General features: G+C 48.8%; 1 protein-coding gene across 6 annotated transcripts in view; it reads left to right on the forward strand.

The window, feature by feature from the left end:
• Positions 1-22,479, forward strand: part of SEZ6L (seizure related 6 homolog like) — a 185,588-nt gene that overhangs the window by 99,570 nt on the left and 63,539 nt on the right. For all 6 annotated transcript variants that reach the window (XM_027577509.2, XM_027577510.2, XM_027577511.2 and 3 more), the window contains exons 2-3: positions 18,728-19,444; positions 22,070-22,203. In XM_027577509.2, the coding sequence (XP_027433310.1) occupies positions 18,728-19,444; positions 22,070-22,203 (851 nt within the window). The remainder of the gene's footprint in view (positions 1-18,727; positions 19,445-22,069; positions 22,204-22,479) is intronic.

A 22,479-nucleotide genomic window follows, 5' to 3' on the forward strand; every position in this document is an offset into this window, starting at 1 on the left:
GCATAGTGCCTGGCCCCACCACGGGTCCTCAGTGAGTGTTTGTTGAATGACTGTGGGGTGTGGATGAATTAGTGAATTGCTATTGAGAAAATTAAATAAGATCCTGTATTGGGGCGCACCTGGATGGCGCAGTCTATTGAGCGTCCGACTCTTGGTTTCGGCTCAGGTCATGATCTCAGGGTCATGAGATATGGCCCCACGTCGGGCTCGGCGCTCAGCAGGGAGTCTACTTGAAGATTCTCTCTCTCCTCCCTCTGTCCCTTCCCCCCAGAAAATAAATAAGTAAGTAAGTAAATAAATAAATAAATAAAATCTTAAAAAAAAAAAAAAAAGATCGTGTGTTTAGAATGCACTGAACACCTGAAATGTAGTAGAGAGAGATGTTAAGGGGCTCCTGTGTCAGACAGGCTGCGGTTTGAATGCCAGTTCTACCATCCTCTTCCAGTCTGTTTTTGGGTGAGTGGGATTTCCCTCTCTGAGCCTCCGTTTTCCCATCTGCTCAATGGGAAAGCAGTCCCTGTCTCACAGAGTATTTCTGAGGCTTAAATGAGACGGCACATGTGAACAACTTAGCACACTAGAGGGTTCAAAGTGGTAGCTGTTGTCATTACGTAACACTTGCCAGTGGCATTGTGGGAGAAGCCGCGGTTCTGTCTTGTAAGGGGGATGACTGTCTTTCCTTCTTCATCTCTCTGCATCTGTCCTTCTCTGCGTCTCAAGCCCCACGTGTGCTGAGCCAACCTTGGCAGCGCTGGCTGCTGAGTGAATCAAAGGACATCCTTCCCCCACCCCAGGCAGATGGCCCAGTGCCAGGGTGTGCAGGCGCCGGGCCTGCAAAGGGGGCCAGGTGGGCGCTAGGACACTGAGGCGCTCTGTATAGTCTCGGCTGGGTCGGGGGCTGGGGGCCTGATAATGGCTACTCTGAGGACCGTTAAATCCGCCCCCTCCGGCGCTTCCCCCAAACCCCACACCCACCACCTGCCCACCAGGCAGGCCTGAGAGTGAAGGGATGCTCTGTGCGCCGCCTCGGCCGCAGGCCCACACACACCCGAGACATTGTTCTTGTTGGCTGCAAGAGCTCGTTAGGCTCTGGGCAGAGGCTGGCTGGACTCCAAGAGGCAGACCTCAAGGACCAGGAGTTAAAGAATGGAGGAGCCTGAGGGCTTGGCGTTCAGTGGTGCCAGCCTGTTTCCCAGGATGCACTGAGCTCATCTGCCTGGTGAGAACCTTGACCTGTGGAGGCTGAGGGTAGAGATGATGTGTTGTGCATCCTTGTATACTCCCAACACAGCATGTGCTCAATACATGATGGGATGGATGAGATGGGATGGGATGGGATGGATGGGATAGGATGGGATGGGATGGATGGGATGGGATGGATGGGATGGGATGGGATAGGATGGATGGGATAGGATGGGATGGGATGGATGGGATGGGATGGATGGGGTGGGATGGGATAGGATGAGATGAATGAGATAGGATGGGATGGGATAGGTTGGGATGGATGGGATAGGATGGGATGGATGGGATGGGATGGGATGGGATGGATGGGATGGGATGGGATGGATGGGATAGGATGGGATGGGATGGATGGGATGGGATAGGATGGGATGGATGGGATGGGATGGGATGGATGGGATGGGATAGGATGGGATGGGATGGGATAGGATGGGATGGGATGGATGGGATGGGATAGGATGGGATGGATGGGATGGGATGGGATGGATAGGATAGGATGAGATGGATGGGATAGGATGGGATAGGATGTGATGGCTGGGATGGGATGGATAGGAGGGGATAGAATAAGGATGGGATGGGATGGGATAGGATGGATGGGATGGGATGGATAGGATGGGATGGGATGGGTGGGATAGGATGGGATAGGATATGATGGATGGGATGGGATGGGATGGATGGGATAAGATAGGATGGGATGGGATGGGATAGGTGGGATGAGATGGGATAGGATAGGATGAGATGGATGGGATGGGATGGGATAAGATATGATGGACGGGATGGGATGATAGGAGGGGGCGGATGGGATGGGATGGGATGGGATAGGATAGGATAGGGATGGGATGGGATGGCTGGGATAGGATGGGATAGGATAGGACAGGATGAGTGGGACGGGATGGGTTGGATAGGATGGATGGAATGGAATGGGATGGGTGAGATAAGATGGGATAGGCTAGGATAGGATGGATGGGATGGGATGGATAGGATGGGATGGGTGGAATAGAATGGAATGGTTTCTGTTGGGCACCCAAGTTGCCCTGGAAGGTAGCAGGTGTGCACCTGGCATGGAAGAAATCACCTGAGAGAGTAGAGAAGTGGGAATAAGCAGAAACCATTTCTTCCCCCAAGCCCAAGAATTATCAGCCATGGCCCCCAAAGATGAATTATCCCTTAGAATCGTGTGTCCATGAGACATCTGATCTGGAAGGGATATGAGAGACCATCTTGCCAGGTGCTTTACAAATTATGTTCCACTGCCAACCCCACCAGCTACTAGTTGTGCTGCTTTGGGCAAGTGACCAAACTTCTTTAGGTCTGAGTGTCCTCATCTATAAAATGGGGGTAATAAAATGATCCACCTCCCAGGGGTGTTGAGAGGAGTAATTGAAATAATCTGTGTAAAAGCATTTACTACGGGAGCTGACATGCGGCAGGCACTTAACCACCATTGTCCCCCGTCATCACCACCACCACCATCATCATCCTCATCAAGGGTGGTTCAGGAAAGGGGAAGCCTCATTGGACAGCTCTCAGACTCCTGCCCCCATCCTGATTCAATCCATATGGTCCAATTTGTGGTTGATTGGGGAGTTCAGTGCTCCCTAAGACCACCGCCATGTTCAGTAATTTGCTGGAAGGACTCACGGAACTCAGAAAAGCCATCAAACCCAGGGGTCTGGTCTATTACAGTGAAATGACCCAGACTAAAATCAGCAAAGGGAGGAGGCACAGAGAGCAGAGTCTGGGGGAGGCCAGGCATACATCCCCTGTTGTCCTCTCCCAGCGGAGTCCTGCGGACAGCCCCGACTTTCCCCATGAGGTGCTGTGTATCATCCCTGGAGTATGGTCAACGAGGAAAGCTCTCCTGAGCTTTGGTGTCCAGGGTTTCCACTGGGGCTTAATCACACAGCCATGACCCACCACCTGTGTGGCTGATGTTAGTCTCCAGTTCCCCTACAGGTCAAACTGATGCTAAGCCCAAGGTCGCCACTCATAAATCCTGCTGGTAGCATAGAGTACCAGGCGGAGCCCAACACCTATGAAGTTGGTGAAGACCCTCCTATGAGGCAGGATAATTCCAATGGTTTTGAAGTTCTCTCCCAGGAGTGGGGGCAAGGGCCAAATCTTTCTTTAAAACGTGCAGGGTGTGGACAATCCCAACCTGCTGAGTTAATCCTTTACTGCATGGTTAGAGAGTGTCATTCCACTTAAGCTTTTATTTGAAGAAATTATTCTATTATAACAGAGGATAAAATGGAGTCCCAGAGATGAGAACACACTTTGACCAAAGTGCATAGAGAGAGTCAATGAGGAATCCTCACCTTCTTGGTCCAGAACTTTCCCCTTCGCACCTCAGGCCTTGGTTTGCCCATCTCTAAAATGGGTATGCTAAGCTAGCTCCCTTACCTTTGGGTTCTGCTTTTTATTTTACTTTATTTTTTTTAAAGATTTTATTTATTTATTTGAGAGAGAGAACGAGAGACAGAGAGCATGAGAGGGAGGAGGGTGAGAAGGAGAAGCAGACTCTCTGCTGAGCAGGGAGCCCGATGTGGGACTCGATCCCGGGACTCCAGGATCATGACCTGGGCCAAAGGCAGTCGCTTAACCAACTGAGCCACCCAGGTGCCCCTGGGTTCTGCTTTTTAAAAGGTTATTCTCTCACTTTTCTCTACTATCCAGTCCTCAGGAGGAGCACCTGGTGCTCTGCTACCCGTGGGGCTACTCCTCTGTCTCTGGGGACCTCATAGCCGGAGCAGATCCTGTGCTAGTTTGTTCGCGGGCAGCGCTCAGCATTCACTCTGGAAGCAGCCAAGCTAGGATTTGGGGGCCAGCTGGAATAAACATATAGCCTGTTCCCCACCTCAATGGGGCGTGGGTCTGGGGGTCAGACAGCCCTGTTCAAATCCCGGCTTTGCCACTCCCCAGCATTCCCTCGTCATTAAAATGAAGATAAAAACAGACACTTCTCAGGAAAAGAAAAACTTCAATGACGCCGGTGAAGCCATGAACATGTTTTATTTGGCCCCAGCAAATAAAGCCACTCTTGTCCAGGTTCAGTCTGAAGAGAGGAGCAGCCTCATCTCTTAAAAGAAACAAAGTGATTGGTCTTAAAGTTCTAAAAAGTGCGCTAAACATCTCAGAACTCGGTCGTACACACAGCTCTCCCCCGCCAGTCTCCTCAATTTTTCTCTCTTTAAGGTTGACCAGGCAAAGATCACTGCCCTCATTTCACAAAGCCAACAACCAAGGCTTTGAGAGATGGAATTTGCTCAAGGCCACATAGCAATTTGGTGGCGAAACCAGTGCCCAAGCCCGGGTGTGCCCATCTTCCCATCTTTTCCACCTCTGAGCCTGTCCCGGTAAGCGTACTGGGATGCCGATCTGCTCTTTGTTCTTGTCTGGGAATCTGAGCAAACAGGTGAAAAGACACTGCAAACTTACTCGTGATGTCTTTTGAAGTCACTTGCAGACCATCTGGGTTCATTCCCAAGTATTATCTTTGTCTCTGCGAGTAGATAGGTAATTGACTCTAGATAGATTTCCCACTCTGGGGTTCCTCTCTGAGCTGTCTTGTGCCTGTCTCCCAGCCCTGCTCCCAGTGATTCACTGATTTTCCTGTACACAAAGAAATCACAAGTAAATCACACCCTATATCTCTCCTCCTCCCGACTACCACCAGCAAGAAATCACAAAGTCAGCACCATGAGATATGAATGGAGTTTGGCGAGTGGGGGATGGGGGTGGGAAGGGAGAGAAGTGTTTGAATGCTAATCAGTTGGCACTGGCGTCAGCCACAGTTAATTGGATTGTTAAAGGCACAAAGGCAGCATGGCACCCCTGAGCCAACAGCTCCCCGGGCTCATTCACAGGGGAGAGGGATGCACTGCCCAACCACTGCTCTGATGAGAGGTGACTGGACATAGAATTTTCAAAGCTTTCTGACCCCAACACGATTTACAAAGGAGGCCCATTCGTGGGGGAAGAAGCCAGCTCACAGAGGACAATTATCAGGTAATTACTCTAGTAGCCAAGACACTGAAAGTCTTTTCTTGCCTGTACAAGCTGGCCCTTTCAACAACTGCTGCAAGTCCCCTGTGGTCCCCGGGTTTCTGCAGCAGACTCAGGAGTTTGATGTGCTCTCCTGGGTGATGCACACATTGCTCTGAAATCTCCTCCATCCACGTGACCGTGGCATGGTGGGCAGCTCCGGAATGAAGACAGCAACAAGCAAACTCACCAGCTGGGCTTCTGTTTGCCCTCCCGTGGCTGGAGCCAACCATGGGATTAATGGGGACAGGCTCCCCTCGGGTTCTCTACTTGCAGAGATGGAATCGTGTTTTGCATTTAGAACTAGGTGTGTACATTCACCTAGAACTTCTCTCCAGACACAGTATCGTAAACCAAAGCATGTTTATCGAGGATTAAGTTTACCATGGATTCACTTTTATGATAGGCAGTAATATAGTGTACTAGTCTATAGTCCCTCTTGAAGAGATGGACTTCTCTAACACACCGAGTCTGCTCTCAACCAGTAGAGCTATTTGTGAAGGGCCTACTGTGTGTCAGGTCCATGGCCGTGGGATAGATCCTAGGGAGGCAGTGATGAGTAAGGCAGAGGTGCTCGCTCTCCTCGGGAAACTTACTTCCAGTGGGGAAGACAAGAGAGGAGCCAGACAAGTATGATAGTGTGACCAACACTGTGACTTATCTCTTTGGTAGTGTTAGGAGTCAAGGGAAGAAGAAGAATTGCAAGGAGGACCACTGGCCCGTGGAAGGGGGTGGTTTGGAAAGACCCCTCCGGCCGCTGCGGAGAGAACAGGCTGCAGTTACAAAGCAAAGTCCGGGAGAGAAGCAGGGTTTTCATAACCATGGCTTTGGGAATAAAGGGATATCTAAAAATGTCTTTTTAAGAGACAACTTGCCGTCTTTACTTCTCTCATGGTGAGACTGAGGTTCTTTGGTCCATTGTAAAAATGAAAAGCTGAGCTCATCCAACTCCCCATTCAACCCTGGTGCCAGACTGCCTGTGGGGTCTGGCCGGCCTTAGATGTTTCCCGAGCTCTGTCTGCGAAAATGCAACGCCCTGTAAATAATCACCTTTGATGACTTTTTTCCAGAGTGATGGATGTCTGAGGCTGATGGGGATGGTTGCTAGATCCTGGTTAGTTTGATCCCATATTCGGAGGATTCTCCTCCCTCCACTCCCACGGAGGGTGAACCGCCTCGGGGAGGATGCAAGTAAGGCTTTGCTTCGGGGACTCAGTTGCCCTTCCTGCCACCATCTGCTGGGAGTCTTGGGCTTTTCCTGTGCCCTCATGATGGAGGGGTTGAATCACAGATGATTCAGAGAATGATCCCAACCTCCTCCCTCTTTCCCGCCACCCATTTCCCTGCCAGTTAACCCATGTCCAGGTGGAAGGAGGACAGGAATAGAAATCTGTCCATATTCGTCTTGAGGAGAAAATTGGGTGAAAAGGAAGGAGCTTAAGACAGCTGATCCATAAGAAGGCTGAGGACCTGACCATAGTAGCCTTCACCAGGATGACCCCTGGGCCGTTGATCTTCTGTTAGTAATGTCTGCACCCTGATCCCCACCACCCATGAACGGCCACATCCAGAATTCTAGAATTTCTGGATTTGAAGGAAATTTCATCAGCTCCTAAGCACTTGTTAAATGCCCCAAGGCACCCTTTCCCTTGTCCTCTCCCCTCAATATTCATTGGCTGCCAAATTCCTGCACTGCAGGAATCCAAAGATTAAGGATGCATTTCCTGTCCCAACTTTGTTCCTGCTGCCTGGGTGTGGACCATCTCATGGAGACAGACAAAGAACAAGGAAACACATCATCAGGAATAGCTCTGCTTGCAGTAAGCAGTCTGCGGAGAATGAGACAGAAAGTGATGGGAGAGGGGGTGTCTTAGAGAAGACGAGCTGAGACCTGAATGACCAGAGGCAGCCAGCCAAACAAAGATAACACACAAGAGAATTTGAGGCAAAGGGAACAACACATGCAAAGGCCCTGAGACACAGGAAGCATTTGGAAGGTTTAAGGAGCAGGGGGAAAAAAAAAGTGTGTGTGGTCATACTGTAGTTTGAGGGGGGAGATGGCAAAAGGTGGTTTTGGAGAAGGAGGTCCAAGGCCAGAATCCAAAAGGCATTGTAGCTCATTGAAGGGAGTTTTGATATTATTCTCAGCATGGTGAGAAACTCTTGGTGGGTTTTAGGCAGTGATTTCATGGCCTGATTTTTACATCTTTAAAGTACTACCCACCCACTCCGAATGATTTGCTGCCAACTTAAAACACAAAATCTGATCATTTGAGGGGTACCTGGGTGGCTCAGTAGATTAAGTGTCCAACTCTTGGTTTCTGTTCAGGTCATGATCTCAGGGTCATGAGATCGAGCCCCGCCCAAGGACAGGCTCCTCACTGACCAAGGAGTCTGCTTGAGATTCTCTGCCTTGCCCTCTGCCCCTCCCCCTCCCTCTGCTTTCTCTCTCTCTCTCTGTCTCAAATAAATAATTAAATCTTTTAAAAAATCTGATCATTAGATCATTTCCAAAGGCTCATCTGGTACAAATCCTGATCGGAGATTGAGTTTTGGAGATGTGGCAGGAAATCTGCTCTGGCGGATGACCTACCCATATAGGAAGATTCCCAGCCATTTTGCCAAAGGTGAGGACCACCAGGGACCGTCTGATGTAACTACTAAAGCAGTACTCCCTAGAGGGGCACGATGGGCTAGGTGAGGTCCAGGTTACCTGTGCTTAACCTGAGTAAAATAAACAAGACAGGGAGACCCAGTAGAAGGTTCTCCTGAGACTCTGGACTCTAATTAGTCAGCAGCAGGCAGGGAGGAGGGGGGCATGTTCACCTACCTCCTCAATTCTCTCCTCTGATTTCAACCAACTGTCAAATAGAAAAAAGAGCCAGATGGGACCAGCTTAATTCCCGGTGGAGCTGGGCTGCAGACCACTGCTGGACACCTACACTCTGTCCTCTCCAAGTGACTTCGATTTGGCATTTCCTGGCACAAGTAGACAAGTGGAGAAGTCTGGAGAGAGAGAGAGAGAGAGGGGACCCCACTGCCAGATTTTCAGTCCAGCGGCTCTGCCCTGGGAATAGGACTTAACCTGTGTCCTCCCTCGTCCCTATTAGGGAGGTCCCTAATACCTCCCTCCATAATACCTCAAATCAGATGGTCCCTCATTTCCCTGGGAAGCAAGGGAGTGATGGAGAGGTGGAGCCTGCGTGTTGTTTCTTGGGGACTCCCTGCTCCAGCGAAGCTGGTTACCCTACCCCTGTGGAAGTTCAAGAGCCGTTAGAAACCCCAAGAAAGGCTGGGGTTTGTTCTGAACCTGGAATGACAAAGCTCAGGGAGTTCATCATTATTATTAACTATTGTTACTAATTATTACTGTTACAAAAATAGCATGCATTTTGCAAATTTATCAAACTGTATAAAAAGATGCACAATAAAATGGGATTCCCTCTGCAGCCCCAAGCCGCCATCCTGCTCTGTGGAGGCGGTCCCATCCCCTTGTTCAAATGCATCCCTCCCATTCACACGAGACCTATTATATCCACAATTCTCCCTCGATTTCTTTTTCACTTGATACTGAATTGTGTTGGCACACAACTCTGCCATCTTTTTTTGTTATTGTTCAGTTACATGGTTTTTGAACAGGTAATATTTTATTTATTAGACACATGCATACACCTCTATATGTATACACACACACACACACATATATATATACACATACATAGATATGTATCTGTGAAAAGGTATATAGTGAAAATTCTCTTCCTGCCCTTACACCCCATCCTATATCCAATGTCCCACGTCCCCTACCAGCATAATATGTACCAGCATCATTTGTTTCTTGGGTCTCCTCTCCAAGTTTCTTTACCCACACAGTAGCAAAGCAAAGACATAAAGTCTTATATCTCTCCCCGTTTTTACACAAAAGGCAGCAAACTCTGCACACGTTGCTTTTTGATATAACAGAAACTGGCCACCTCTCCTCTTTGGGCCACAGGGAGCTTCCCCGTGCTCCTCTTGCTGCTGCACAGCACTCTGTCTGGATGCTCCATAATTGATTTAACCTTACTGGTGCATATTTGATTTGCCTTGGAGTCTTGCTACGACAAACAGCATGGCATTGCTTAACCTTGCATGGACGTCATTTTGCAAGTGGGTGAACAACGCTCTGCGGGATAAATTCCCCGAAGTGAGCTTGTTGAGGAGAGATGTATTTATAATTTTGAACATTCTTGCCAGGTTATTCTCCGTGTTATTCACCAGTGACTTCATCTCATTCCTTCGAACCCTGCGTGTATTCCATTGTGGGCTTCTACAATCATGCAACCCGCCGCCGGTAGATGGACAGGTGCATCGTCTCCAGACTTGTGCTCCCTCCAACAGTACTTTGTATTATGAACACTTTGTACCTTCCCAGTGGGTGTCACGATCATAGCTGGCCCTCTACTTTGGGACGTGAACACACAGCCCATTGACCTAGAAATCCGTAGCAGTTTAGATGGAGCCCCTTTTGCTGTGAATGCTTTGCAACCACATGCTCTTCCTAGCCCTCATTGGCCACCAATCGCTGTCCTGATCTGTTACCTAAACTCCAGCCATCGTGAGATGGACCAGTGAAGCACCCTAAAGTGGACTTCCTGGGGGCGCCTGGGTGGCTCAGTCGGTTAAGCGTCTGCCTTCGGCTCAGGTCATGGTCCCAGGGTCCTCGGATCGAGCCCACATCAGGCTCTCTGCTCAGCAGGGAGCCTACTTCTCCCTCTGCCCCTCCCCCTGCTTGTGCTCTCTCTCTCCCTCTCCCTCTCTCTCTCTCTCTCTCTCTCTCAAAAATAAATAAATAAAATTTTTGAAAATAAAAAGTAAAAATGAAGCGGGGTTCCTGGATGCTTCTGAGTAAAGATGTGGTGAGGCAGGGGAAGAAAAGGTCAGGGAAAATCAAAGAGCACCTTGAACCATTTGGGGGCTTTTATTTTATTTTATTTTATTTGTTTTTGTTTGTTTTTTGCTAAAGCGTGGCATTTATTACATCTGCTTTGGCTAAAATAAACAATTCTTCACATACATTCTTCAGCAAAACCTGACAAACAGGGAGGAGCAAGTGCAAAGTTCTCAGGAGTAATACTGCACTGACCTGGGGGCACCAGGAGGTGCAGCCCCGCCCCCCCCTAGTTCTGGGACAGGGCCTGAGGGGGAGACTAAGGCACAGGTGAGGGGAGGGGTACTCTGGACCCATCCCTACTCAGTGCCAGCCTGTGAGTGGTTGGTGGATGGAGTTGACAGCAAGTCTTGGGGAGCATTTTAGAAGCACACCCAGCCTGGGTCCAGCTACCCCACATTCCAACTCAGATGGTCTAGTTGAAAGTCACCGAAAGCAATATATTGATAAAGCTGGAGAGCAACGGTGCTCTCAGGTAGAGTTGGCAGCAGGGTACATAGGTTCAGGTTATTCTGGAAGGTACTTTTTCAGTGTCAGTCAACATTTTAAATGCATAAACTGTTTGGATGATCAATGCAACTTCTAAGACACTCTCCTGAAGAATTAGCTAGACACAGTCACCAAAGATATGTATCTATTGCGGTGTTATTTGGGAGGAGAATGGCAACAACCTAAATATTAATCGATAAAAGCCTGGTTCAGTAACATATATGTTTAGGGGTGCCCGGCTGGCTCAGTCAGTGGGCCACACAACTCTTGATCTCGGGGTTGTGAGTTTAAGCCCCATGTTGGCATAGAGCCTACCTAAAATAATAATAATAATAATGTGTTTATATTTCAATGTAGCTATTTAAAAAATGAAATGACCATATAGGTGCTGACATGAAAAGTTAATCATGATGGATTTTAAGTGAGAGATTGGTGGGGAGATACTAACGCAAAGGAATACTATAGAGCAGTGAAAAATGAATCAATCAAAACTACACTTATCAACACAGATGCCCCTCACAAAGTGTTGAGCAAGAAAGAAAGGAAAAAAAAAAGAGCAGAGTGTTGAAGGATTCACTAGGGATGACTGCATTTATATAAAGTTTTAAAACATACCACATATTATTCAGAGAAACTGACGTGTAATAAATAGATACCAACAATAAATAACAGCAAGATGGTAATAGTGCACCTGATAAATGGTTATGCTGAAGGTCATATTCAGGACAGTAGTTAGGGGTGGAGAAGGAGAAGGAGCATATGGTAGGAAGGCAACAGGCTTTGACATACTGGTAGAATTCTATTTCTTAAGCGAAAGGTGTATACACATGGGTATTTGTTGCCTTACTCTTTAACTCTTTTTGAGTGACTGGAATATTTCAAAATGCATTTCTTAGTAAGTGACAGAGCAATATATACAATGTAATAACTCTGAGAATGCTCAGATAGAAAGTGACAACAGGGCTCATGAGGGCTGCCAGGCTGTTCTATGAGCGCTGTGCTTTATCCCTGTGATTTCATTTTACTCTCTAACGCCACTAAGGGATAAGACTTGTATAATCCCACCTTACAGACGAGAACAGTGAGGTCCAGAGAAGGGAAGTGACTGTCCAGGATCTCATGACATTGAGCAGCGGGCTGAGCTTGGAACACAAGCAATTCTCTACACCCCTATGTGCTAACACACCTCTTAAGGTAAAAAATACTTTTTTTACATCAGTACATTTTATTGGGAGATTAAACAAAATCCTACTAACACTGATTCCCCTTAGAAGGCAGGATTGGTAGATGGGACAGGGGAGGGGCAGTACTTAACACTTTTGATTTCATACCTTTCAGGTATTCTTACATTTTTTAAATTATTTCATAGGGAAAAAGTATTTGAGGGTGAGGGAAAGAGGAATGAGCACAGAAACAATGTCAGAAAGTATCCAACTTTACCCCAGTTTGCTCCATGATCTGAGACAAGTCACGTCCTCTCTCCGAGCCTTGATTTTTTTTTTTTAATCTATAAAATGGGTAAAAGAAAATACCAATCTGACCGGATGGCTTACAGTGGGAATGAGATGACAACAGGCAATACGCTTTGTGGAGTGTAACTCACCATTTGAATATCAGTATTGTCCACGTGGGCACACAGGTACAGGGCTGCCAATGAGACAGTAGATGAAACCCACTGCCCCCAAGCCCACCCCCCACCTCTGCCCTTTCTTCCCCCAGAAAGTCTGCTCCAAGTCCAGGTGGGAGCGGCCCAATGAGTCTACCTGAGGGTCCTCATTCCTGCAGGATTGAGTGAGCTGGGTCCTCCCTGGCTGTAAAGAATGGGTTGTGTTCAGCAGTCCCAGCTGTTTATTATCCAAGGTGGACCTCTGGGTGCCAGTGCCTGTTGCCTGGTCCAGCATTGGCACATACTAGATGCTCACTGAACATATGAATGAATGAATGAATGAATGAATGATCAAATGTGAATGGGAGAAAGAAACTCAGCCCTCACTCAATTCAATTTCCTTAATCGATGAAATAGGAATTAAGCTAAGATCTTCTCTACCCTAGAAGTCAATGATCCAAGTAAAACAAAGCCAATCAGCTCCAGGAATGGGAGGGAAGTTCTTCTCAGTGCTGAGGGCAGTGCCAGTGGTTATCAATCAGAGGAGATTTGGCCCCACTGGGAGAACATTTGGCAATGTCTGAAATCACATTTGCTTGTTACACATGGGGGCGGTCATGGGGGTTGCTACTTGGACCAAGTGGGTGGAAGCCAAGGATGCTGTTCCCTATCTTATAGTGCACAGCGCAGCCCCTTGTCCCCCAACAAAGAAAGACGCAGAAGGCATAGGACCAACCAACGTTCTTCGGGGCAGTCCAGATGGTCCTGGTTTTGTTTCTGATTGTGTTTGATATGTTCCGGTGTGGTTTTTCAAGCCTCAGATAGCCTGGTCTCCTTCCTGCTACTAACATGCCGTGTGACCCTGGGCAGCCCATTTCCCCTCTCTGAACCTCACGTCCTCTCATTGGGCAGTTTGTAACCATGAGTCTTGAGGATGTGATATTTCATTACTGATGTTGTCCCTGTTGGGCAATTTCTTCTTGAGGAATGTGAAGGTATGAGAAACCACCAACAGAATGGTGGTTTAATAATCCTCATTATTAATGAGGATTAGGCTAGTAACCAACAGTTTCGTAGTCCTCTTAACCAAAAGTACACCAAATGATGCATCGGCCAGTCCCGCCTCCTAAAAGTCTTCCCTGTGAACAGTCCGATGAGGGAAGAATTATCATCATCCCTACTGTGAGACCCAAAGGGGTTCCATGACTCAGTTAGTGAATGAAGTGCTGTGATAGCAAATGTGTATCTGCTTTCCCTCAGCCTCTCCACCACTAGGTGCTAAAGGCAGCGGTTAAACCCAGCTTTTTCCATAAATATTTTTTTCACTTAAGAGAGTATTAAATATTTATTATACACATTTTGGAAAATACCAAAACGTAGAAGGAAAAAAACCCACCCAGAGGCATCCAGGGCCACGTTGCTGGTGCCATTCCTACAGTCATATTGTAGGGGCGCCTGGGTGGTTCAGTGGGTTGAGCATTCGGCTCAGGTCACGATCTCACGGTCATGAGATCAAGCCCAGCATCAGGCCCCGAGCTGGGTGTGGAGCCTGCTAAAGATTCTCTCTCTAGGGGCGCCTGGGTGACTCAGTCGGTTAAGCATCTGCCTTCCCCTCAGGTCATGATCTCAGGGTCCTGGAATCGAATCCCACATCAGGCTCCTTGCTCAGCGGGGAGCCTGCTTCTCCCTCTCCCTCTGCCCCTCCCCACCCCTTGTGCTTCCTCTCTCTTTCTTAAATAAGTAAATAAAATCTTTACAAAAAAAAAAAAAGATTCTCTCTCCCTCTCCTTCTGCCCCCCCACTCTCTCTCTCTAAATTATATATATAGTAACAACATTACAGACAGTGATGCCATTTATTGTGGTGAGCACTGAGGAAGGCATAGACTTGTTGAATCAATATGTGGTGCGTCTGAAACAAATAGAACGGTGTATGTTAGTTTAAAAAAAGTTTTAAGTTTAAATTAAAAATTTAACAAAAATGAAGTCTGGTATAGCTTTAAGTAAAACGAAGCAAAACAAAACACCAGCTCTGCATTGCAATTTGTTTTAGTTGGTTGTTCCCGTCGTTTTCATACACACCATAGAATTTTACATCTTGCTCTTTTCACTGCACATTATAGCAGAAGCATTCCCCAGCTGTGGTTTCCCGGGCTTCCCGCTCCATCACTGTGTGCCTGCGCGATGACAGGCTGTCACCAGTCATTCTGCTGCCGCCGCGCGGCTCAAATACAAACCGTCAGCCTTCAGAGCGCGTGGTGCATTTTCGACTCTAATGGGATGCTTCCCAGTCTAATCTCCCCCATCTCTCCCATCAAAGTGAGAGAGGGAGAACAGGAGAGGTGCTCCCTCCCCATCTTCAATGGGAGAACAAATGTTCAGTCGTCTTCAGTGTGCCATCTGCAGATGGGAAAGCAACCTCTCTATGTATTTAATTAAAGGCCTGTCTCTTCTGTTGGATATCCGTATTGGGTTATCTGTGTGTGTCTGTCTTCCCGTAGTGCAGGGACCGACCCCGTACCCAAGAGCGTTGACTCTCTCGTCCTGAGTATCAACAACCAACAGAGAAAGTCGGCACCCAACGCTGTCAGTTATTAATTGATGGGCAGCACGGGAGTGGGGCATTGAATGCACATGATAAAGGCAGAATCAGCCAGATGTGACTAGGATGATTGAAAATTGTAAAGGCTCTGACAAAGAAGAGTTCGTTTAATCCAGTGGTCATTGGGGCCCCAGGGAAAAGCCAGCCTGCGTAGAGCAAATGATTAAGTCTCTGGATTGAGAGGGCCCTGGAATCCAATTCTGACTAATGCCCGCTGGGACCTGGTTTTGCATGGCACTCCCTCGTCCAGCATCCCGGCTGAGAACGAGGCCTTCCAGCTGTGAACATTGCAGCCCACAGACAGACACTCATCTGTCTTGAACAAGGCCTTGAGTTTGGAGCCAGCCAGCAAGATCCCACGTGTAAACCCTGAGGAGGAGGCAACATGGGGGCGAGGAGGGAAATTGACCTGGTGGATCCGCAACTCCCCTTGGCAGTTCGGTCTTCAGTGGGAAAGAGCTGACTCAGCCCAGCCAGATTTACTTCCAGAAAGGCCTAATTGCTGCTATGGTTAGCACTCATTTTACTGTGGGGAACCCAGAGCTGGGCGCAGGGGCTGTGAGGAAGAAGCTGGTCATGGACTCCTTTCTCTTGCATTCCCTCCTTCTCTTGTGGGTTGCGTTGGATCTCGACAGGCTGGGGTGGCCAGGGGAGGTCACAGGCCTTGGAAAGCGTCATCACCTGCGGCCCAGACCTACACCCAGGTTCCTGCCACCTGCAACTTACAACACCTCGAAGGCAAAACTAACAAGGACGGAGTAGAAAGTCAGGAAAGATCACAGGTTCCAGAATGAGCTCCTCTGATCACTCTGATGATAAGAGGCATGGGAGGGGCTCTAACAGTCCTCCACTTTCAAGCTCCACCCCTGGAGATTCAGGTGTCAGGGGTCTGGCAGGGGAGACTAACAAATGCGTATTTTAACAAGGAACGCATGGAGGGGTGAAGGGCATCATTTGGGAGATTTGAAAAACACTACAGCCCCGCCCCCCAGCAGGAAAGCAAAAAAAAAACAAACTGAGGATTGGGGGGTGGTCTTTGGAGGGGGCCGCCGCTTCAAGCTGAAGGATGAGAGGCTGTCAGTGATAACAGTACCCCATGATACTTAACAGAACTGCTAGCATGGTCTTTGGCATCAGGAAAACTGAGGTTGGAAACCCAGCTTTGCTGTGTGACCTTGGAAGGTTAACTCAGTATCCCACAGCCTCACTTTGCTCATCCGTAAAATAGGAATAATTTTTCCCTAATAAGGTTGAGAAAGAATAAAATGAGGTAATGGGTAAAAAAGCATTTAGCACATGCCTGGCACATACACAGCACTCAGCAAAGCAATCAAAAATAAAATGTTATAAGTATCGCTATAATTACGGCCAAGGGCACGCCGATGTGCTTTAAATCATTTGTATTCCATCCTTCCGCTCCCTCAACTCCGTCACTTGTAATCAAGGGGACATTTTTGTGAAAGGACTGGCAGAAACTAATATAGCCACAGGACCCAACAAAACTCACAAGCCAGGGTCAGGATCAAAGCACTCACCTCACCCTCTCTGGCAAGATTAGCAAAAGACTCGAAGAATAACTGCCAATTACCTGATCGTTCCCCAGATCAACAGAGTCCGAGCTGGAGGACCTGACTAGTGTGACCTAGTCTGGCTGCCCACTTGACACAGACAGAGGAGATGGAGAGAAGATGAAACCCACACGGTTATGCTAGGGAAGATCGGCCAAAGTTGGAGCACCATCTGGGTCCCCCAACCCCGGGTGCATCCAAGCTCCGTGCATCAAACCACAGCTGGAGCCTGGGAGCCAGGTGTCCCGACCCCTCCTCCTCCTTCCTCTTTTGGCCCCTTCACTTTCTCCTCGCTGCACAGTCTACAGAGATGGTCAGCATCAATCATTTAATAAAAGTGACAGTACACACAAAAAGCACAGCTCTGGAGCAGACCCACGTCTGATCTAATCCTATGAGGTAGATGGGGTAGCTCTGTTAAGCAGAAGAGGCTTAATGGATTTGCCCAGGCTCACGTAGCGAGGGGACTGTTGAAGGCAGGATTCGAATCCAGGTCTATCTCTGAAGCCTCGATGCTTCCCACCTTGGACCAGGAAACCTGCTGGGCCCCTGAATGACCTTGATCTGCCCTTAGGTCAGGCACACACTCCCTGTCCTCCCCCGGGCCGCTTCCTGCCCTGGCACAACTGGGAGCCTGGCACGCACACTGGCTGGTAATCAATGTGACCCAACAGGAACATTTGTCGATGCCAATTGCACACTGTTGCAGTCTATATAGATTAAGCCACTGCCGGCCGACTCCATGAAAGTAAATGAGCCTTTCCAACGGCGGCGGAAATAAATTTAAATGACAGTGCTAAAGGGCCCAGAGACTGTGGCTGAGTGAGTGTCTGTCTGCAGAAAATCGACAAGGACAGCTATCCGTCCCAGGGCTTCCAGCCCAGGATGTAATTCCTCTCTGTCTCGAGATCATCATCGGGGATGCTCTGACCGCTCCGGCTTCCCACTGAAGGGCGCGAATACAGTGACAATAGCAAAGACAGTGACAGCAGTTGGCACGCGCTAAGCACTCACTGTGGGAGGGGCACCCATAGGTGCACGTATGCAGGTACGCTTTACCTATGTCAACCTATTGAACAATGACGACCCTGGGAAACGGGGAGCAATAGCCCCGTTTTACAGCTGGGGAAACCGAGGCTCGGGGACGTCAAAGCCATGTACTAGCTTGCAATTGACAGCAGGTGGGGTCGGCTGGGTTGCTCAGACGGTTAAGCATCTGCCTTCAGCTCAGGTCGTGATCTCAGAGTCCTGGGATCGAGTCCTGCGTCGGACTCTCTGTTCAGCAGGGAGCCTGCTTCTCCCTCTGTCTCTGCCCGCCGCTCTCCCTGCTTGTGCTCTCTCTCTGTCAAATAAATAAGTAAGATCTTTAAAAAATAAATAAATAAAATTACTAGGTGCTTTTACATTCAAGGCAAAAATAAATCACAGGTAGCTGGGTATATAGTGCCCAGCAAGGCCTGGCCCTGCGACTACCCTACCCTACCAGCTTTCTCTCCAGTCACCCTCCATCTGCTCCCCCTCGTATTCCTCTTTTGCGCTCCCCTCAACCAGGCCTCCACGCTCCTCCTGCATCCCTCTGTTCTGAACCTGTCTCATGATTCTGAATCTTCAAATCTTTCTGTGTCTCCCATAGGTCAATTTTTAATTATTCAGTAAAAAAAAAAGAAGAAGAAGAAGAAGTGCCATCCCCCAATCCTAGGACAATATAGTCCTGAGCCAGGGCACGCAGCTTGGAGTAAAGAGCGTGGGCTTGTTACAACTCATCCTTCGTGGGAGATGTTTGTGTAATGAACAACCTGCCCAACTGTACACAGTGATCCTGCCCCACAGAGTTAGAGGCCTGTTGTCTCTGCTCTGTTAGCATGCAGAGCTTCTCTCTTTCTAAACATCTATCACACTGAATATGATTATTTCTCCTTTCCTATTACCCCTTTCAGTACATATACAACTGGCATGTGAGACTCTTGTGCGCTTGGTTTCTGTAACCCTAATGCTTAGCTGGGGCCTGGCAGGATCAACTGTAAGTCTCCATGGTCAGCAAAAGGAAGAAAGGAAGGAAGCGGGAGAGAGAAAAAAAAAAAAAAGGAGAGGGAGGGAGGGTCAGGAGAGAGGGAAGGGGGCAGCCCCCATGTCTGTCCTGGCGTCTTGGCAAGTTTTGGGCGCCACCTTAGGCCCCTGCGTCAGGAGCTGGAGGACCTAACCCCCACCACCGGCCCCAAGCTAACAGGTGTCTTTTCTCCTCTTCCCCAGATGGGCCCCGGGAAGGAGACACTGGCCCTTCGGGTGCTTCCCTTCTGCCCTCGGGAGCGCTGGGGAGTAGCAGCGGTCTGAGCAAAGAGAGCCTCGAAGAGAAAGTGACTTTGGCCCCTCTGAATCCAGCGCAGTCGGGGGAAGATCTTCGAGAGCCGGGGCTAGAAGGGGCAGTCCCTTCGGCCGCCCTGTCCACGCGGCTGCCGGAGGAGGCCGCCACCAAGCGCGCCCTCCCCTCCGGGAAGAAGCTGCCTTCGCTCAAGCAGGTGAACTCGGTCAGGAAACAGCTGCGGCCCAAAGCCACCTCCACTGCAGCTGTCCAGAGGGCGGCGTCCCCGCCTGCATCCTCGGGCCTGGGGCTCCTCTCCTCCGACACCGAGAAGCCCCGCGCCCCGGGAGACCCCGAGCCCGCCGCCTCCGAGGAGCCCCTCTGGCTGGACCGGAAGGCAGGTGCAGTCCCCACGACGCCCGCACCCCTGCAGATCTCCCCCTTCACCTCGCAGCCCTACATGGCCCACACGCTCCCCCAGAGGCCCGACCCCGGGAAGTCTGCGGCGCCTGATGATGCCCCCGAGGCTCCCCCAGAAGATGCCAGTCCCATGACCTTAATGGACAAAGGCGAGAACGAACTGACCGGATCAGCCTCAGAGGAGAGCCAGGAGACCACGACATCCACCATCATCACCACCACAGTCATCACGACTGAGCAGGCCCCGGGTAGGCAACCCCCAGACCCTCCAGCCCTCCTGCTGAAGCCACAAGGCACCCACTCCGTGCAAGGCATGGCGGGAGCCGGGCCAGGGAGATCCAGGCCCCACCATCACTTACCATCTATTGAGCACTGACTGTGAGCTTGACCCTATGTCTCAGAATTAATATCCCCATTTTATTTTTTCTTTTCTTTTTTTTTAATTTTTTATTGTTATGTTAATCACCATATATTACACAATTTGTTTTGGTGTACTGTTCCATGATTCATTGTTTGTTCATAACACCCAGTGCTCCATGCAGAATGTGCCCTCCTCAATACCCATCACCAGGCTAACCCATCCCCCCACCCTCCTCCCCTCCAGAAACCTCAGTTTGTTTTTCAGAGTCCATCATCTCTCCTGGTTCGTCTCCCCCTCTGACTTACTCCCCTTCATTCTTCCTCTCCTGCTATCTTCTTCTTTTTTTCTTAAAATATGTTGCATTATTTGTTTCAGAAGTACAGATCTGTGATTCAACAGTCTTACACAATTCACAGCGCTCACCGTAGCACACACCCTCCCCAATGTCTATCACCCAGCCACCCCATCCCTCCCACCCCCGACCACTCCAGTAACACTCAGTTTGTTCCTGAGATTAAGAATTCCTCATATCAGTGAGGTCATATGATACATGTCTTTCTCTGATTGACTTATTTCACTCAGCATAACACCCTCCAGTTCCATCCACGTTGTTGCAAATGGCAAGATCTCATTCCTTTTGATGGCTGCATAATATTCCATTGTGTATATATACCACCGCTTCTTTATCCATTCATCTGTCGATGGGCATCTTGGCTCTTTCCACAGTTTGGCTATTGTGGACATTGCTGCTATAAACATTGGGGTGCACGTACCCCTTCGGGTCCCTACATTTGTATCTTTGGGATAAATACCTAGAAGTGCAATTGCTGGATCGAATGGTAGCTCTAATTTCAACTGTTTGAGGAACCTCCATACTGTTTTCCAGAGGGGTTGCACCAGCTTGCATTCCCACCAGCAGTGTAGGAGGGTTCCCCTTCCTCCACATCCCCGCCAACATCTGTCGTTTCCTGACTTGTTAATTTTAACCATTCTGACGGGTGTGAGGTGGTATCTCATTGAGGTTTTGATTTGGATTTCCCTGATGCCAAGCGATGTTGAGCACTTTTTCATGTGCCTGTTGGCCATTTGGATGTCTTCTTTGGAAAAATGTCTGTTCATGTCTTCTGCCCATTTCTTGATTGGATTATTTGTTCTTTGGGTGTTGAGTTTGATAAGTTCTTTATAGATTTTGGATACTAGCCCTTTATCTGATAGGTCATTTGCAAATATTTTCTCCCATTCTGTCGGTTGTCTTTTGGTTTTGTGGACTGTTTCTTTTGCTGTGCAAAAGCTTTTTATCTTGATGAAATCCCAATAGTTCATTTTTGCCCTGGCTTCCTGTGCCTTTGGTGATGTTTCTAGGAAGAAGTTGCTGCGGCTGAGGTCAAAGAGGTTGCTACCTGTGTTCTCCTTTAGGATTTGGATGGACTCCTGTCTCACGTTTAGGTCTTTCAACCATTTGGAGTCTATTTTTGTGTGTGGTGTAAGGAAATGGTCCAGTTTCATTCTTCTGCATGTGGCTGTCCAATTTTCCCAACACCATTTGTTGAAGAGACTGTCTTTTTTCCACTGGACATTCTTTCCTGCTTTGTCAAAGTAATATCCCCATTTTAAAGATGAGACAATTGAGACTCAGAGACATCAAGCAAGTTGCCCGAGACCACACAGCTCAAGAGTGGGATTCAAACCCTTTTCAGCTTGGAATAGAATCCTTTAACCTGCCTGAAGGCCCTAGCCTTTTCAAAGTGCCTTTTTTTTTTTAAAGATTTATTTATTTATTGAGAGAGAGAGAGCACACGCGTGCATGTGCGCACGCATGGGGGGAGGGGCAAAGGCAGAGGGAGAGAGAGAATCCTCAAGCAGGTTCCCCCCTGAGGTGGAGCCTGATGCCAGGCTTGATCTCAAGACCCTGAGACCACCACCCAAGCCAAAAGCAAGAGTCTGATGCCCAACGACTGCACCAGCAGGCGCCCCTCAAAGTGCTTTTACTTTGACCATTACAGGTACTTCTCCAGACTTGGTAAAATGCACTTCTGTGTCCCAGTCTTACTTCTGTCTTCTTTTCTGTCTTCAAACAGAGAAGACAGACACCAACTTTTCAATCGTAGGTGGGTTTTGGACAAATGCATTGTGGCCTCTCCTTAAAAAGTATAAGTCCTGGGTTTGAATCCTGCTCCCTGTGTGAGCTTGGCCCAGACACTGCCACTCTCTGAGCTTCGGTTTATGTATCTCTAAAATGGGGATGAAATGTCAGGCCCTGCAAGGATGAATGGGGTGGGCCCTGTACACCGGGTAGGATGGTGCCTAGGGGTATGGAGTAAGCAATCATGCTGTGTCAACTCTCGCAGTTTTGATTTTCATGTTGATTCTGGGGCTGAAGGAGAATTAGCAGCAGTGGGAGGGAGGGGACAGGTGAATTCAGGTGTCTCAGAAGCCGGGGGCCACACCGCAGCCCATCTGAGACATGACATCTGAGCTGTCCTCTGTGTCCTAATGAAAGTCCTTCCTCCAGCTCCCTGCAGTGTGAGCTTCTCCGATCCTGAAGGGTACATCGACTCCAGTGACTACCCACCGCTGCCCCTCAGCGGCTTCCTGGAGTGTACGTACAACGTGACGGTCTACACTGGCTACGGTGTGGAGCTCCAGGTAACTGCAGAAAGGTGCCCAGATAGTGCCTGCCTCTTCTAGCAGGAAGTCTCCAGAGGGTTGTCTGACTCAGGTTTACTGTTATCATCCTAACTGATTTGGTTCCTTCTTTGCCCTAAGCAGGGCAACTTGAGCTGAATGAATAGGAGTTGAATGAATGAATGAATAGGAGTTCCCAACTCAATGCACAGCTGAAATAGGCACATGTGGAGGAGGGGGACCTGTTGATAAATTGTGAGGCATTATACTCAGAAGGAAAGTCCTCTTATACCCTGT

The sequence above is a fragment of the Zalophus californianus genome, chromosome 14, assembly GCF_009762305.2.
Source record: "Zalophus californianus isolate mZalCal1 chromosome 14, mZalCal1.pri.v2, whole genome shotgun sequence".
In the NCBI taxonomy this organism is placed as follows: Eukaryota; Metazoa; Chordata; class Mammalia; order Carnivora; family Otariidae; genus Zalophus; species Zalophus californianus.